Source organism: Columba livia, chromosome 6, assembly GCF_036013475.1.
Source record: "Columba livia isolate bColLiv1 breed racing homer chromosome 6, bColLiv1.pat.W.v2, whole genome shotgun sequence".
Classification (NCBI taxonomy): Eukaryota; Metazoa; Chordata; class Aves; order Columbiformes; family Columbidae; genus Columba; species Columba livia.
The window spans coordinates 21,734,527-21,752,539 of NC_088607.1; the positions used below are offsets into that span (position 1 = coordinate 21,734,527).

The 18,013-nt window shown below is 44.9% G+C and overlaps 2 protein-coding genes across 9 annotated transcripts in view; both read left to right on the forward strand.

The window, feature by feature from the left end:
• The window catches only part of TM9SF3 (transmembrane 9 superfamily member 3), a 46,236-nt gene extending 41,982 nt beyond the window's left edge, over positions 1 to 4,254 (forward strand). The window contains exon 15 of the mRNA XM_065067508.1: positions 2,900 to 4,254. Within this exon, the coding sequence (XP_064923580.1) occupies positions 2,900 to 2,967 (68 nt within the window). The 3' untranslated portion in view covers positions 2,968 to 4,254. The remainder of the gene's footprint in view (positions 1 to 2,899) is intronic.
• A 10,753-nt stretch (positions 4,255 to 15,007) lies between these two features.
• The window catches only part of TLL2 (tolloid like 2), a 100,713-nt gene continuing 97,707 nt past the window's right edge, over positions 15,008 to 18,013 (forward strand). For 6 of the 8 annotated variants that reach the window (XM_065067511.1, XM_065067513.1, XM_065067512.1 and 3 more), the window contains exon 1: positions 15,008 to 15,205. In XM_065067511.1, coding sequence (XP_064923583.1) covers positions 15,055 to 15,205 — 151 coding nt within the window. In that variant the 5' untranslated portion in view covers positions 15,008 to 15,054. The remainder of the gene's footprint in view (positions 15,206 to 18,013) is intronic. The other 2 variants (XM_065067516.1, XM_065067518.1) reach the window with 1 other exon arrangement.

The following is an 18,013-nucleotide window of genomic DNA, read 5'->3' on the forward strand; positions in this document are numbered from 1 at the left end:
ACTAGTTACAGGGTCCAAAGCAGCCACAGGGAAACTCTGTAGGCTTGTGTCGTCCAACTCTGGTTTTAGTGCCCCTGACGATGCCCAGTGAACTCGGATCCCACATGCGGTGGAACGCTTTGATCCACAAAGTCTGCTGTGCTCTGCAGAGCATCTCAGCTCTGGGACTGGACAGTGGGGAGCCCATGAGAACTTCCAAACCTTTTGAGCTCCTCATGTTTCCCTCTTAGTGACAGAAAAGAATAAAACGTATTCCCCAATTCAGTGGATGGCTTAGGAGCCAGGTAGTATACAAAGGCCCCTTGCAATACTACACTTCAGCATCCAGATGAATACTGTAAGTATGATCGAAGGGCTTTTTGAAAAAATCCTGTGCGTACAAAGTCACAACTCTAATTAGTGTTAATTGGTTTGAAGTAATAGATGGGAAATAATATTTTTTCTGGTTTGTGGTTGCTCTTCCTCGCTGTTTGCATTTTGCTCTATTTAAAAGCTTGTTGTTCTGCTGAAATATGCTTGCAGTCTATTTCTGCCGAACCTATGTAGGCCATAACCAAGTTATAAATATCATCTGATAAGGTATTTAATAAACAAAATCATTCCCTTTGCTATTGATTTTTTAATTCAAATGAGCCAACTGTCCTGCATTTGCTTCAGGAGGACATTCTTTAGTAGTCATTGTGTAGGGTTTCCCCCTCCCCGCCCCATGTTTTATTCAATGCCTGTGAAGTAGCCCCAAGGTTTAACCCCTGCCTTGGGTATTGGCCATTAGTGGTCTTCATGGCTAAGGCTCCCGTCATTCAGAATGGGTTATGATTTGTTTATGGGGTTGAGAGCTTGTGGTCTCATGTGACTGCTACTCTCTACTCCTCCCCCTTGCTTCCATCTCATGCACACATTCTCTAGATCCCAAACAAAACACAATTAATGTGTTGTTCTCCCAAATCTCTCTGATATCTGGCATCACATCACTAGATGAACCCGCAAAGAGCAAGTTCTGGAATATGTCTGAGTTTAGCAACTAAAATGGACATTGGATCTGTTGCCAGTGTCTGCTTTAACAGGCAAAACATGAATGAGTCTTAAAACAGGACTCCAGTGCCATTATTTTGTCCATTTACTGGATAAGACAGAGAGTGAGCTCCTTGACAGGCTACAGAAGAATTTGCGTGTGCTCCTGTATGACTCCAGGTTCACGTCGCCTCTGCACAGCCCGTGCTTGGGTCTGTCTGAGTGCTGTACTGGTCTCCCCTGGAACTGCCAGCCCTTCCCTCTGCTGCGTCCTCAGCACAGCAAGCAGCCTCATCTTGTGTGTGCTGTATTTGTTTTGATTGAACTCTGATTTGTCCAAGTTAGTAATACAAATCCCTAATTTGTGGGCCAGTGGAATAGTTGTCAAGATATTTTTACAGCTTGAAATGCTGTGCAGTACAGAGGCTGACACCACAGGCTCTTTACCGCTCCAATAGCAATGGAAGGATGCATTGGATTTGCCTTGTGCAGATTTCCTGATTAGGTATGAATGTTGGGCTTTTAGCCTTCTAAACATTAAATTTTGTGAGAGCTCAAGGGCTGACTCATGAATGATCCAATCATTTCCCAGGATTTAAAGAACTCTCCAGGTTCTGAAAACTCTGTGGTCAGCACTGCTATCTGCAGGTCTGCATGGTGTTAATTTCTAAAGGCAAACTTCTCTATTTTTATTGAAATATGAAGTTTTAGCAAAAAACTTTTAGTGTTGGTTAGGCTTTTGTGTTTAACACGTCTCATGCAAGACTGGTGCATCCCAGATCACCAAAAATGTCAATTTATGCTTTGATCTGGGCTTTTCTATATTGCTTCAGGCAAGCAAAAATATCTCTTCTGTTTAGAGTCTGTTCTGTACTGAGCATCCGAACATTTGATGTTAGGAGTTCTCTGTAGTGAGTTACAGCCCTGACTTCTCTATCCTTTTCTTCCCATATTTTATGACGTGTTATTCTGGCAATCTGACAGCAGTTGTCTTTAATTCTTGCTTGATTGTCAACTTCTAACTTGAGACTTTGCCAAGCTGACTTCCACGAGGCTGATTTACTCTTAGTTTTGCTTGAAAGAGATGAAGATATTCTCTGCGGATATTGCAAGATAACAGTATTTACTGAGGCTGGCAGACCTGAGGTTCTGGGTTTGACTGAGCAGGTTGCTGAAGCTCTTTCTGAGAAGAGGCCTTGGTCCAGTGCATTTCTCTCATTTTTCTAGGCATCCTTAGTCTTGCAGTATTTTGAGTTCAGTATAAACTGTTGCCCCTATCAGAAACTCGGTGACCTGTTCTTTTATTACTGCTGTGACGATGCATACTCTGCTCGTGACTCTTACTAATTTGAAAACCACAGGTTGCAATTTCCTTTAACTACTAACTGCTACTAGTTTAATCTCTTTGTACAGACCTCCTTGGAGTTCAAGACTCCTGGGATGGGGGTATATTATTATTTGTGCCTTGTGGGAAGGAAAAAGCCATCTGCCAACAAAGCACTCGTCCAGAAGGCATGTAACTTCTAATAAAAACCCTCCCTCCCATCCACCTTCCCTGCAGAGTGGGTGATTGTATGTTTTTTACCCTCTGTTCAGAAAAGGGGACCCAGTTATTGGCAGCAGTAGGGGGGCTGCTATATTTATCAAGGCCAAGTGAGCATGGCCTCTTGGTAAGATGGCTTAATGGATTTAGATTGCTGGACTAGGGGAGTTCTTGCCAGACATTGACTGGGAGCACGGATAATTAGAGTTTGAGAACAAGTATTGCAGGTAAATAATTTTCTGTGTGTAGAGTGCATGCTTTATGTTTAAGTATGTGTTTTATGTATCTGGCTTATTGTGATGGTCTGCTCTCTAACATATTCAACACTTTTGGTTTATTTTGCAGGAGCAATTGGTTACATGGGAACAAGTGCCTTTGTTCGTAAAATCTACACTAATGTGAAAATTGACTAAGGAAATAAGAAAATTGAACTATGGATCAGTTCCTGTTATCATGGGGACGAACTTGCACAACAAAAAGCGCAAGAAGATATCTGGGTTTTAACACTGGGCACTATATGGGTCTCCATTTTGTGGATGGCTTAAAGTAACATCTATTTCATTGATCCTAGGTTCTTACTGACTGCTTTCTCCAACTGTTCACAGCAAATGCTTGGATTATATGCAGTAGGCATTACTACAGTATGTGGCTAATCTTCCCAAAAACAAAACCAACAACAAAACAAAAAACCTAGCTCATTACAGATGAATAGACTAGCTCTCTTCAGTGAAGAGGACAAACGGTTTATTTAAAGCATTTGTTCCATTCAATAGAAAGAGGGAAACTTGGCTGCTAAAACTACTTGATTAGTAGTCTTCCTGGTACTTAAAAATTCTAAATTATGTAAAAATGCTGTTCCAGAAAGATTACTCTTCTGATTTTTACTGCCATTGCCAGGATAGGAGGTATGTTTTATATTTTGACTCCAGGTGCTTTTTGGTTTATTTGCGATATCAACTATACCCTACATTCATTTGTTTAAAAAATAATTTTAAAATATATAAAAAACCCATATGCATGTAATATATCAGCTATTATTCTAGTTGGACCAACTTCCCTTTATTTATCTTTAAAGTAATATCCAACTACATCTTAAATCCATCCAAAGAAAATACAGTCTGAAGACGGGATGTGTTCTCTGCAATGCAATTTACTGTACAGTTAGAAAGCAAAATGTTAAATGAAGAGGATTGTTTGTTTTTTAATAAACACTTTGAGGTCTAGATTAAAACGAAACCAACATTTTAACTGAATGTCTAAAGTGATTCTCCTTTTTTCCAAGTTAGTCTTGCTTATTTTTTTTGTTTGGGTTTGAATGAAGATTTTCCTTTAGACATTATACAAGGGGTAATAAGTGTATATAACAAACATTAAATAATGTAACTTAGGTGTAGATCCCAAATGTATTTGGATGTACAGATTTACTACAGAGTACTTTTCTGATGATTCGGTGTAAAAATGTGTGAATTTGGGTGGCTTTTTACATCTTGCCTGCCATTGCATGAAAAGTTGGGGTTTCTTCACAATGTGTGTATGTCATGCTTTTCTGTTCTGTTTCCTTCCTCAAGCTCTTACAGAAAATTAAATTTGTAATTTAGAACATTTTAATTTTTGTTAAACCTATCTGGACACTTGTGTAACATCAGAAGCAGAGTTGCTTTAGAGTGTTCAGAAAACTAAAATAAACTTTTCAGACAAAAGTGTTCTGATTGTGAAAGTAGATGAGTTTGCAACTGAAAGTGTTTGAAAAGGCAATGCTGCTGAACACCAGTTTCTGCACACAATGTTAGTGTGGTTTTCAAATAGCAAAACCCCATGCTTTAATTCAGAATCTTCTTACAACTGTATTGTGCAATACAGCTCCAAAGCGGATGACCAGCCCAAAAGGTTCTTCTTGGCTGAACTGTTTGTGGAGAAATCTGTTGTGTGATCCAGCTAGTGTACCGAGAAAAGCAGGGGTAAGCGTGAACTGAAATAAACGGGCAAATAAAGGTTAAGTCCTTCTAAGATGACTGTTAAATATGCATTGTATTTAGCTAGAAATATCCTGGATGTGTTTGTGACAGATTTGAGAGCCAGTCGGCTTGATTATTGTCATTTTTTTATTTAGGCATCTGTCACATAGGGATGTTTTCATCAGCGTGGCTGTCTGAAATAGAGCACCCGCCATGGAGGAGGCAACTTCCTGAATTTAAGAAATGAGCGAAGTATTTGTATTGATTAGCACTGTATTGTCTCTGTATAAAAAGTACTGATAATGCAGTAGCCGCAAAGAGAAGCAGCCGTGTGTCGGCAGGGTCGCGCTGGGGCTGGGGGAGCGGAACTGGCAGGCCACAGTGAGCAGCAATGCGTCCTGCTGGATATGGCTTCAGAAAAGTGTCTGAGCTTTCAGCTCTCATCTCCCTGGCCAAGTTTAACCAATCTGTCAGAAAATAATTAAGTTTTGCTTCGAGTGAATGGTTGGTGTCTGTAGCTGAACACACTGCTCTGAGGAAACAGAGCAAGTAAATCTTAACAGATTTTTTTTTTGAAGTACAGGCTGATTTTAAGATGAGGTTATAAACTGGGTCAATGGTTAGTTTTCCGTTGTTCCAAAACGTGGAGACTTAAAGAATGGGTGTTATGCTAGTTCTTGCTAGTGCATACAGCTGTGGGAAGCCCTCTTTTCATCCATGTTCTTGTAAATCTGAAGTGAGAAGCCATTATCTCCACACAATAAATGCATTAAGTACTAGTACTCTGCTGAGATACAAGTTTCTTAAAGGGACTATTTTGATAATAGGTCTGTTTCTCTATTTAGAGCACTGCTGTGTGATTAGTCTATCAGACATGTCACTAAACCGTTTGTGAATTTCATTTAATCACTTTATAATGCCACAGAATGGTGGGCTGCCTACTTGCTTTCTCTATCCTCTGGCATTATTAGCTTTTGCATATCCAGATAGGGCTGTATAGCTTTTAAAGTGACATTGAAAAGATACTTACAGCACAGGCATCGCTTTTGTTTTCTGCAAGCACGTTCCTCTGGAGTACTGTGTTTAAATAATGGACATTTTTATACTTTGACCCTAGCACGTCAGGAGGTTGGGGGGTTGCTTTGTTTTCCCCCTTCCTTTTGGTTTCTGAAGGAGTGCAAAATGTGACCAGTTTTCAACAGCTTGTCTTTATGGTTGCTGTTTGGGGCAAGGTTGTTTATTTGCCCCCCTAGCACTGTGGATATCGCTTGAACCATCTTGCTTAATAGAATTCGGAGGCTCTCTGCTTAGATGATGTAGTCCTTCCTCTTTTATGGAAGAAATAAAGATCTTACAGCCAACGCTCCTCTTTCCATGGTTGTTTCTTAGGAGTTTCTGGTTCTTCAGTTGCAGCTTTTGATAACTCTTCAGTTGGCCACTCGTTGCTTCTCTTCCCAACCCTGGATCAGAGGCCAGAAAAATGGGTCAATAGTTATGTAGCAATAGCCAGTCTTGATCAAATGCTTTAGATAAATAAGATTGTGAATCTTTTCAATTGAGACAGGGTGCACGCAGAAAGCACCTCTGGTACTTCATGTATGAAAAGCGGTGAACGCTGGATTGGAGATAATGGAGACTGCAAATAAACATTACATTATGCTCCTTTTTTTTCATGTCTGAATGTTTTGGTGCAAGTGTCTATTAATTCCTCTCCAGAATTACATTCCAAAGTGTGTAAAGGGCACACAATTAAATTGTTTTCTGTATGATAGTCTAGGAGTATTTCTTTAACAGGTTTCAGGTTAAGCAAAAGAAAGAACAAACAAAATACACACACAAAACCCACCACCACCAAACAATCAACTCCAAACAAAACTATAACTTTGACTTCTATGCTTTTGGTGCTAAAACTGGGTAAAAATGATAGCACATCATTGCTGCGGAGGTGACGCAACTGAGAAAGTTACATTTTGCTCTGGCTTCATCACCAGCATCCAGCTAAATTTGCCCAATGAAGCATATATGCACAGTTTCACTGAAGACAGCAAAACTGCATAACTGTGACTCCATCAGCAATTTCTCCACTGGAATGTACCCAAAAAGCATAAGCTTAAGAAAAGACTCCGCTTCAGTCTGTGGACAACTGAATAGTTGGAGCTGGAGTGGAGGGGTCCTGTTATCTTGAATTAATTCTTTACTGTGCAGCTTGTGATTCATTTTGAAGGAGCCGTTTGGGACCGTGGGCTGGAGAAGGGTTGCATTTTTGGATCCCTTGGATCTTTCTAGCTAAATGCACTATGGTAGCAGGGGCCTTGTAACGGCTGTTAGCACCGCCGCTGTCTGAAACGAGCGTCTCGTCCCCGGGTCAGCACTGAAGTCAGGGAAGCCGCCGCTGTTGCTGGACCTCTGTTGGGACAAAGCCCCATGGCAAAGTTTTGAAGCAGCGCAGTTCTGGCTTGAATTCTTCAGGAGAGTCTTTTCTCAAAAAAAAAAAAAAGTTTTGATGCCATTTGTTTTCCAAAGGCAGGAGTATGAAACGAGCCTTGCAAAGGAACATTTGTTTCTGCTAAATAAGCCTCACTGAGGAAAGTCTCCTAATTTTCTGTGGAGAGTTCTGCGAGTAGTTCTTGGCATCTCAGTTTTATGCAGAAGGTGCTTTTTCAGTGGTGGGAAGGGGCTGTTACAGTATTTACTTTTATGACTAGTTATATGGTTCTGAAAATTTTCTTCAATTTTTAGGTTATGGCATGTGGAAAAAAATAAAGATTAAAACAAACAAACAAAAAACCCCAAAAAACAACAACAAAAAAGGAGAACCCCTGAATCTGTAAGACTTTATGCAGTTCTAGTAAATTCAAGCAGTCCTGGGAGAGAGTTGCTTTAAAGGGCAGAAACTCAATTGAGCAAACACTAAGAAGAAGTTGTTTTATCTGGTGGACTGGCCTGTTTCAAAGGCTCTGGAGACACATCTGCAGTCAGAGTGTCGTTTGCCTCAACCCTGTACCAGTTATGGGCTTTTCACCAGTGTGTTTGCCATGGTGCAAGGTTTTCGCAATAAACCAAAGGGTTCGTCTGTCATGAACAAAGTGGATGTTGTTTGTTGTTACAAGTGGTTTTGTCTCGTCGATAGGTACACTTTCTCACCAGCTTCTAGTAATGTAATACAGAGCAAGATGTCAAATACCTCTGAAGGTTCTACCATTCTGAGGCTTCATTTCTTATGGAAAACAAACCCATAGGAACTTTCCTTACATTCTTGATGGAAGATCTCTTCAAGACCTGGGGCTTGGAGCATTCCAAAACACGACTATACAAATTCATACTTACCCTTCAGCTGGTGTTGCATGACTACAGCATTCTATAATAGAAAATAAATGCATTATTAGAATTGAGTGTTTATGTGCAATAAAATACTTAATTTTATGGAACTTTTATTTTAGAGGGGGTGTCTTAAACATATTCCTGATTTAAAGATAAACCCTTCTAATATTACGCGTCATGCTTACCCATATGATGCTGTAGGTACCTTGATAGACTCCAGTTCACCAAAGCATAGACTTAGGCCCTATAAACTTTAAATGCTTGTGCTGGGTCTGGGCCAGAAAGTCCTGTCTCTAGTAGTTCTGTCTAACAACCCGACCAACCTGGAAAAACATGCTGCAGTTCGGCACCACGCTGTGATTTTGTTTCCCTGAAGGCTGTGTCGCAAGATTTTACTTGGTTTCTGAAAAGTTTTGAGAGCTGTAGTAACTTTCTGAGGCACTTCCAAACGTGGCTGAGAACTTAATGCAATACTGAACTCAAGGAAACTTCTGGGGATGCTCATTCTCATTTCCCTAAAGGTTTGTCTCGGAAATATCAGAGCTGTGTGATATGCTAAAGCATTAGACAAGGCACAGTGGTTTTCTGGGCTACTGGAGATGTAATGCTGCTTCTGAGTTCATTTTATGCTGTTTTTTCATTCCGAAATGCCACAGTCTTGGTTTAGCTGTATCACTTTATTGGGCTGGGAAAAGTGGTAAGTCCTACCTGTGGGATTATGTTATTAGCTTAGCGTGAGGCTTTTCTTGCTTTGCTACAGAGGAGTAGCTACAAGAATGGGATGGAAATTTTCTCATTTCCCTTCTAACGCCTGGCCAGAAGTTGGCAGGTGAATTAGTGAGCGTTACCTACTGTTTGCTTTAAGAAGAGATCTGACAGTTTTAGAGACAGACACCCATTTACCTGCAAGATTGGAGGCTTTTATAATAAGATGTTGAAGAGATGCTATTAGGCTACTTAAGTTCTGCATTTGGACTCTGCAGAAGCAATGTTAGTAATTTGAATTGCTTAGATGAAAGCTGACTTTTGTTGAGAATATTTTTCTTGTTTTATCTCACTACCAGGAAGTGATAAAAAACCACCTCTGTCTGGATCTGAAACGTGCAACTTTTTTGTATGATATGTATAGTGAAATAAAAAATGAAAAAGGAAGTCACTATTCCTTGTTTTAGCAAACTAAAGAGTGACATGTAAGATTAACCTAATTTAAAGTATTGCTTGCCTAACGAATGAAATATCTGCATGATCTCTGCACGAGCCAGGTGTGTAATTTGGGTGCGGTTTGGGTTACTACAGATAAACCTATGTACAGAAATCCTGTGCAGAAACCGTAATTGGGAAACTTCTCTAAGGTAATTCTCCAAGAAGCAGCATCTCCACTGTTTCGACAGATTAATTAAATTCTACCCACTGTTGTGAAACAGCCTGAATTCAGGCAGTGTGTGCTGCCAGCCCCGGTAGTGGATGAGCAGGTGAGCAGGTACTGCAGCTGTCCCGGCTTTGCCTCATAGCAGAGGCTCGCAGAAATGTTCTTACTTTCCCAGATCCATCCCTTTTGGGTAAAGAGAAAAAAAAAATACAGATTTTTCCTACAACGGAAAATTCTCTGGAAAGACCAAATGATTCGTCTTTCAGAATTTTGAACCCTAGATGCTTTTCCAAAGGTGTTCTCCTGCCTCCCTGCTTAATGATGCAGCAGAGATCACCAAGCTTTGCTCGATGCTTTCCAGCCGACTCCTGTGTGAACCCTGAAAATGGAGCTGAAGTGAATTAACATCAGTTCCACATGCCTCGGTTTGGGAACCAGTGGTCAAGCCAAAATTCGTAATTCCAGATAAGACAGATTTCTCCCCCTCCCTCCCATAGCTTTTCTCTGACTACAGCTCAAAAATACCATGGAAGTACCTTGTTTTCCCTCACACAGTTCAAGGATTAGAGTAATGATGGGAAAACATGGTGCTTTTTGAGATGGGATGACTTAAAATCCTGTCTGCTGCTGCTGTGGTGAACAAAAAGGAATTTTCCAACCATCAGTTACTGCTCGCTTCCTGAAGCGTCACTGCTCATGTATAACAGGGCTACATTGTGAAAAGTATGTTGAGTTGTTAATGCACAGGTGAATGTGCCTGTGACTGCAGTGAGCTCTGCACAGCAGATTTCAGAACCCCTGGAACACGTTTAAGCACATACATGTCAACAACTTTAAAAATGCGCTTTGTGTACTGGGTCATTTACCCTGAAGTGAGGTAGTCCTGAGTGGCAGTGCAATAAACTTGATAAAAAAGACCAACCCACCCCCAGTCTACTGCAGGAGAGACTAAAATGGGTGATGGGAGAGCAGGGATCGATATTCATTTTATTACCTGGATTTGTCAAAGGCAGCAGTTAAGCTGGTGAAGGTGTCCTAAGAGGGGTCGACTCCAGGAGTGATGAGAGGAGTCAAGAGCAATTGGCAGCAAACGGAGGCAGAAAATGGGCAAAAGGGGCTGAGGAGAGTGACCAGGCTTTATCTGTGTGGAAGCCCATAGTGGCACTGACAGAGTAAAGAGCTTTTGTCAGTGTCAGGGAGCAGGGGCAGGCTCTGCGGAGCCCCAGCGCTGCCCGTGGGAAGGGATGCACGGCACATCAGGTTATGCCAGGTTATGGCAGGATTTGTGTCCTACCAAAAAATGAAGCAACGAAATAAGCAGAAGCGGGTGGTAGTGGAAATACAGAGGGAAGAGGAAAGACAATACTTTGGATCAAGAGATGGGCTTCAGCTCTCCAGGGCTCCATCTGCCCTTGGAGTGGGGATGTACATGGAGGAAGAAATATCTTTATGTGCTCGGGGAGCTGAGACTGGAAACGGAAATCTCTGTAAACCTGGAGACAGCTGAGGAATCTGCAGTGGGACAGGCTCCAAAGGAGCCGTGCCTCAGTCACTTTGTTAGAAGATTTGATGGACCCAAGTGTTAGCAAAAGGGAAGAAGCAGGTCTTGTGGGAAAACTAACAAACTTGTGTGTCCTCGGGACATGTTGTGTGCAGGGACATTCCATCAGTGCTAAGTAGCTCCCACACAGCTTTGCTCATGGATGCTCTTCAGAAGGATCTGCGTGCATTTGTGCTCAGGGAGGCTTGAGAGGACAGTGCATTTTGTTTGCATGTGTCGGGCAGGAGGGGATTCTGCAAACGAAAAGGCTGCCTTTGGCAGTGGTGGATATAGATGATTTTGTTTTCAGATAGTTAACTGTCGGTGTAACTGGTTGCACTGCTGGTATGAAACTTCACTGACTGTTTTACCAGCTCAGATGAAAAAGATTTTCAGGGATTTTTATGTTCCTTATTTTCACTGAGGTGGCACCTGCCAATCAAGATGACATCAGCTGATCTTTTAAGCACTGAGAAGCAGTCATTACTCTGCGTGAGCTGCTTTGGCTTCTGGTTGCAAAATGCTGTGATTGTTACTGAGAGCCATTTGTAGAAGGATCAAGCAGCTCTCCATGTTAGTGAATGGACATCCAGAGTCTGCTGTAATGTGATAACTTTTCTGTTTGCATGTGGATGACAGTAACAGACTCCTCTGAACTCCCTCGCAGGCTCATCTAATTGCACAATTAAGGATCCACATTTTATTTTACTCCGTTCCTCTTTCTCCTTCAAAGCTGTGGGATGTCCTCTTGTATATCCATCCATATCCATAATAGAGCTTCTATGTGCGGAAGAGGTTGGGCTCCCCAGCACATGTTGCCATCCTGGAAGAGGTCAGCAAACGGTTGCCATGTGGTCAAAAGACCTTGTTCTCAGTGGTGACAGCCCCGATCTGCACTCTGCTGCCAAGGGCTGCACTCGCCCTGCTGATCCGTGGTGCTGACCAGGGAGCTCTTGACCCATCCTTGTAAGTGTTCCAGCTTTTGTTTTACAGCTTCACACACCCTCGGAAAGTAGCACTGCCAGGACCTTCTCTACAGAGAAGAGAGAAAGGAGCATCTGGTACCCTTATAGGTACTGGGGGTTCTTCTGAAGCACAGAAGGGGATCAGCCTTTCCATTTAAAATAACCATGAGGCTCTGATCTTTGTCTGAAAAAGTAATACAAAGTAGCATCCTATGCAGAAAAAGTTATTAATGTTACTGGATATTTCGTGTATATTCCTCTTAAAAAAACTCCAGTGATAGAAATGCCCTTGGTTCTACATAGCAGTCTGCTTTAGGGCTTTGCTGTTTTGCAGCTAGAAAGCTTGCCTGAAACCTAAGTCTTCTTTGGTGCAGCTGATGCTTCATATACTTTTACACATTTGAAGACGGTTCCTGTCTTTTCCTCTGTGCAGGTCTCAGCTCAAGTCTTCCAGAGTTGTACCTAAAGCTCCTGGTAATCTCCTGTTAAGATGGTGAGAGCAAGAGCAGCAGCAAGATGCTTCTACGCAGATGCGGCCTCGAGTGCTAGAGTGGCTTCCAAAATTACCATTCCTTTCCTTGTTTCTGTTCAAGACACTCATCAAGGGATTGGTCAGCTGCATGTCAAATCTTCTCAAGTTGGGTGAGAATATGTATTCATTTAGGGCTTTTGTTCAAAGTGCCTGTATTCTCCAATCTTGATCTCAACAGGTAGATTTGGTGTTACAGCCCCAGTTTGGTAGGCATCAGTGAGGAGTGAAATGCAGAGAATGGAATGAGCATCCTCAGGGACAGCAAATGGCTAGGCAGCTGTTTTGTTATCCAGCACCAGCAGCAAGTCCTAGTCACAGCCTTGACTCATCCATTGAACTGTGCTCCTATTATTCCTGTTTTCGCCTCATTTTGCCAAGATTGATACAGCAAAGGGATGTTTCACTCTTTCAGTGAAAATCCAAGACCTTCCCCATGAATGGTTTCTCTGCCTACCCTGTGAGAGACTGGGCCTCTGGAGCAGCCTGGGAATTCCCTCATGGGTGGCTCAGACACTCCCACATACTGATTCTGTCCTTCAGGTTTCTTCTCTGACCTTCTGGGACCTGCTTTGAAGCACAAGGTGGAGTAAATACGGTGTGTCTTCTGCCCAGCTATTGCCAGAACTGCTGTTAAAGGCTGAGTGCAGGTCTTCGGAGTCAGCATAGACCAGCTGCTGTGTTTATTTGGCCCACAGCCATAAATGGGCATTTTGCTCCATCTCATATCACTGTTCAAAAAACAACAAGAAAGATTTTGAGGTGTTGGTGAATACTTGACTGCCATCACCTTGATTACGGCCCCTATAAAATGCAGATTAGACAGAAAAACATTTATGTTAGAGGCTTTCCTCGGGGTGATTCTTGTGCAGAGGGTTAGGGTCACATCCATCAAGTACACAAAAACCTCCCATGCCATAAAGATTTTTAGAGTGCCCTTACTGTAATGTGCCTTCTTGGTAGTTGTTTACGTAATGTCTAGATTTCATTAACATTTTTCTTGACTTGCCCCCTGAGTAGCTATGCACATAGTGTTTTGTTCTGGTAGCAGACTATGTCTCCTGTGTGCTGTGTGTTACAGAAATCAGGTGGAGAACCTGATGCTTGGGGTGGAAAGTGGGCAACTCGTGCCAGTCTCCCCTTCCCGTGGGAGGGAGTCTCCTCCATGCTCCCCAGCCAGCTGTTTGTCTTTACCAGATGGGCTTTTCAGCAGTTGTAGAAAACTCTAGTGCCTTCGATCAGCAGAGTTTTTGACCATGGTCTTCATGCCAGGGTTTGATGCAGCCTTTTTGGCCTCTGTGAAGGTTTGGAGAGGATGTTAATTTCCTGACTTTATCTTTTCTGGGAAGCCAATATTAAATGGGGGGTGGAGGGGAGAGGCAAGAGCAGTTTGCAGTAGCCTGTGTTGCTGCTGAGGAGGTGTCTGAATCAGGTTGTGCTTTTCATGCCCAAGAATCATTCACTGCTGTGGACTAGAAGTGACAAATGTATGGACAGCTGATGGCAAGCCATCATGTGCCTGGGTGAAGGGAGGGTATGGAGCTGATGCTGTAATGGGAAGGGCTGCTTGAGGATCCTGCGGTGGGAGCTTGGAAGTATGCAGCTGAAGGCGCAAAGAGTAATGGCACAGGCAGACTGCGGTATGCACGTTCACCCCAGGAACCCCCGACTGAGCTCGTACTCTTGTCAGCCCTCCTCTCCTCACCAGTATAGCACCTGTACTGTCTTTGCCTAATGCTGTGTCTGTTGAGCAGGTGGGTGACCCATAACTATTGCTGCAGCCTCAGACCATAACATCTTGTCCAAGCAGCAGCTGCCTGTGTGGTGTTAAATTCAGACTGAAGCACCTGGCCCTTGTGAGATGACTCTGAAGACTCTTCAGCATCCAGTGAGGTGGCTGGGCTTTGGGCATCTGCCGTTTCCCTACAGAGTCACTGTTCAAATAGCAGAGACATCCCGCCTCTGTGGACTGACTGCACCACAACCCAGCAGCCCTGGGCTACGATGCTTTCCAGTGTGCTCTGCTGTTAAAGGTGCCTGAGATACCACACAACCTCAGGCAGCTGCAGTCCCCCAGTTCAGGTACCACAGGGCAGATTTTGACGCAGCTGAGCAACTCACACACAATCCATCATCCCAGTTTCCCAAGTCTCACTGCATATGGATCATCCCAAAGCCCAGACTTCCAGTAAATCAGCCCAGTTGCCCCTGAAAGCTGCTGTAATGTGCTCAAAAAGAGTGGGAGAGGGATAGATGCACATCCTCATGTTTTGCCCCATTTTTCTCCATTTCTCCTATTCTTTAGTTGGTCTTATTGTTTTTTCTTACCCCATCTTTCCCCATTCACCATCTCGCAACTCCCCTTATGCATGGATTTAAAGGCCGCGATGCGAAATATTGTATTTTTCCTGGCAGCGGACGAGCTATTTCTCTTCAGCTGCCCCTGAAGTGACGGTTATTTTGAGGGGAAAAAAATAAAAATAATAATAGTAACAGTTAAAAAATTAAAACAGTAATAATAATAGTTATTATATCTGAGCACTCGCCACCCAAGTGCTGCAACCGGGAGAGGGAAGGGGTTCCCCGCCCCCGACGGACCCCCCTAGCCCCGCCCGGCCCGGGGCGCGGGTCCCCCGCGCCCCGGGCCGGGCGGGGCTAGGGGGGTCCGTCGAGGGCGGGGCAGAGGCGCGGGCGTGGACGCGATTGGCTGGCCTTGCCTTGAGTGACAGCGGCAGCACCCCCCGGCCGCCTCCCGCGGCGGGGGCTGCTGGCGCCGCGCAGTGCCCGCAGCCCGGGCAGCCGTGCCGCCCTCTCCGCCGCTATGGGCCGCGGGGCCGCCCCGCTCCGCCGCCTGCTGCTGTCGCTGCTACTTCTACCGACCGCGGGGACGGGCGGAGGGGCAGCTGCCTTAACGGTGGGGCAACCGGAGGCGGCGGAGGAGCTGATGGAGTACCGCGACCCTTGCAAAGCCGGTAGGGGAGCGGGCGGGATGCAACTCCGGGAGAAGTTTGCAAGCACGGAGGTGGCGGTGGGCAGGTGGCCCTGCGAAGCGCTTCTCGGTACCCTGGTGTCGCCTGGTACCGCGCGGCGTGACCGGCGCTGGGCTCACCTGGCCGCGGCGGGAGCCCCCCGGCCGGGAGCCGCCTCGGCATCCCCCTGCCCTCCCAAACCCCAGCGGGCACCTGGCGAGCTCCCCCGCTGCTGCCCGTCCCGCCGGCGCGGGGGGGTTCAAGGTGCCCCCCAGCCGGTGCCCCCGCCGCCCCCGTTACTTGCGGGTTGCAGCCCCGAGTCGGAGGCTATGCCTTGGGTTTTTTGAAAAAATTATTCCCCGCTTCCCCCATCTCTTCGCTCACTCACCTGTTATCCACCCCCTCCCCTACGCGAGATCTCTGCAAAGCCAGGGAAATGCCCGCCGGTGCTTTGCGGTTTGGTGGTGGTGGTGTTTTGGTTTGTTTGGTTTTTTTTTTCTCCCCCATATAAGCTTTTTCTGCGCATTTTTTGCAGCCTGTTGGCAGCTGTTTCAACTTGTCCCGGGGTCTGTCCGGCCCGCAGTGGCGGTGCGTGCCCCGGAGAGGCAGGAGCACCCGGCACACGGTGGGGGCCGGCGCGGGGGCTCTCCCGGGGCTCCCCGGCGGGCAGGGGCCGGTGCGACCAGCCCCGCGCTCCAGCCGAGCCGCCGGTGTCTCCACATACTTTCTAGTTGCCTGTGTGGGAGTTACTGCATCCCCTTCAGGAAGCCTCCAGCTGCTCCTTCCATCCCTTTTTCAGAGTTTTTCGTTCGCGTGTTAAATTACACTCAGTTGTTTCTGAGCTCGTTGTGAGCCTTTTAACCGTTTGATTTCTCCAAGAGCTTCTGTCACCTCTAAAATGTTAATTCGAAGGGAATATGAACCCAGGTTTTCTCTTTGGAAAGCTAGGTGGTACTCTTGATATGACTGTTGCTGCTTTTGGTTCCATCCATCAGTGAATGTTGTGGTCTTGTGAATTGCTTCTCTGCTGGGAAACTGGCAATCAATACATTGTAAGTCTCATTCCATTTACCGATAACTTTGTGCAAAGCTCTATTTTCCTAATACTGTGGGAATCGAAAAAAGAAAGGACTTTCTTTGTGTGTGGTGTAGTTAATCTTTTGAGTTGGGGCTTTGCCCCCCAAATGCTCTCCTAGCTGTTCCTCAGTGTCCCTTGATGACAGCTTCCCTTGTTATCAGCTCTCTCCTGACTGCTTTTAGGGGACTTGTAGCCGTATCTGTTCACATAGACGAGCTCTGTCACAGCAATGTCTATTGGAGCTTTTCTGTCTTGTATAGCAAGTTGTTTAACTGGCCGTTTATGCCAGCTGTGTTGTGAGTGGTAGATTTTATTCCAAAATTCAACTTGGTCCTCTTCTCTCCACAGAGCATCTTTTGCACAAAGCATTCCATCGATCACTAAGTCATCTGTGATTTCGCATGTGGTTTGGTGGGGTTTTTTAAGTGCAGAATCAATATGGGACCCAGCGCGCCGAAACATGCATTATTGTATTTGTGCCTACTTCTAAATGGCAAAGAATTCATCTCTCTCTTTCCAGTGAGACTAGGTGTTAGTGATACAGCTATGGTTCAGACCTGGAGAGCTGCAGGTACAGTGCTTTCCTATATGAAAATGTATTATCCTTGTATTTCCTGCAGAATTATGGCATCGTCTCCAGTGTGTCTCACTTATATTTGGGACTGTTAGGTACTACTGTCAGGTCAAGTATGCGGAGGATGAGGAATGCTCCTTTAAGGGCCACATGGACAACATTTACTTTAATTGACCTACCTTCGTCAGACAGTGAACCTGTGACAGAAGAGGAAAAAAAATCCCAGCCTGTCATTTACCTGCCTTTGCTGTAAGACCCTTTCTTTCTCCTGCAGTCCCCCCATCTTCCAGGCTCTCTATCTCTCACTTCTGCATGTATGCAGAGAACAACCTGGATTACAAATGGCAGTCTCCCTTTATTGTACATCCTCACCTCCTCTCCTAGTGGGCAGAAAAACCTTACCTGTGTTACTCCTTTCAATTTCATTCAGTCAGGATCACAAATGATCTTTATATACTGACTTCTCAGGGTTTGCATCTAATACTTTTCCAATGTCTTCTTTCCAATAGAAAGGAAGGAGCGAACAAGAGCTCTGGAGGTCACACAGCCCTTTTCTGGACCCCAGGGCCGGGCTGGTGTTTCTGATAGTGCGGGCACACATCTGGTTTTGGTGGGGGCTGCCAGGCAGCCTGGCCTTGCATTGCTTTGGCTTTCCTCTTGTCTGACCTGAGGCCCCAGAACTGCAGCTTAACTCTGCTTTTCTCCCCTGCTCTGTGTGCGTATGGAGGACAATGTGGTGCCTTCTGCTTTGCTGCAGCATTTTCCACCGGTGAGCACTGTTAACCAGCTTTCTCATGTTTCAGTCGTCTTTTCTATGAACGGTATGAGTCTGTCTCTTTCAGCCTGTCCTGACTGCCTGTTCTTTCTGACTCTCTGATCCAGTTTCTCTCTATGTGGGCTGTATCAACCTGAAGTGCAGAGCACCTGGGCTACAAGATGCTCCTCACATGCCACGTACCTACCTCTGTGCACTGAATGGCTCCAGATTTTGAAGTCAGCCTCAAAGCAGAGCAAGCAAGACTCTTACCACATGGACCTGTATTAGACACTGTCTTTCCTCCTCCCCTCCACCCCCAGCCTTGCTGTCGTGTCCTCCCTTCTCTTCCAATGTTAGACCATTAATAGAGCTAAGCAGGTGTTCAGTGCTGAATAAGCCATC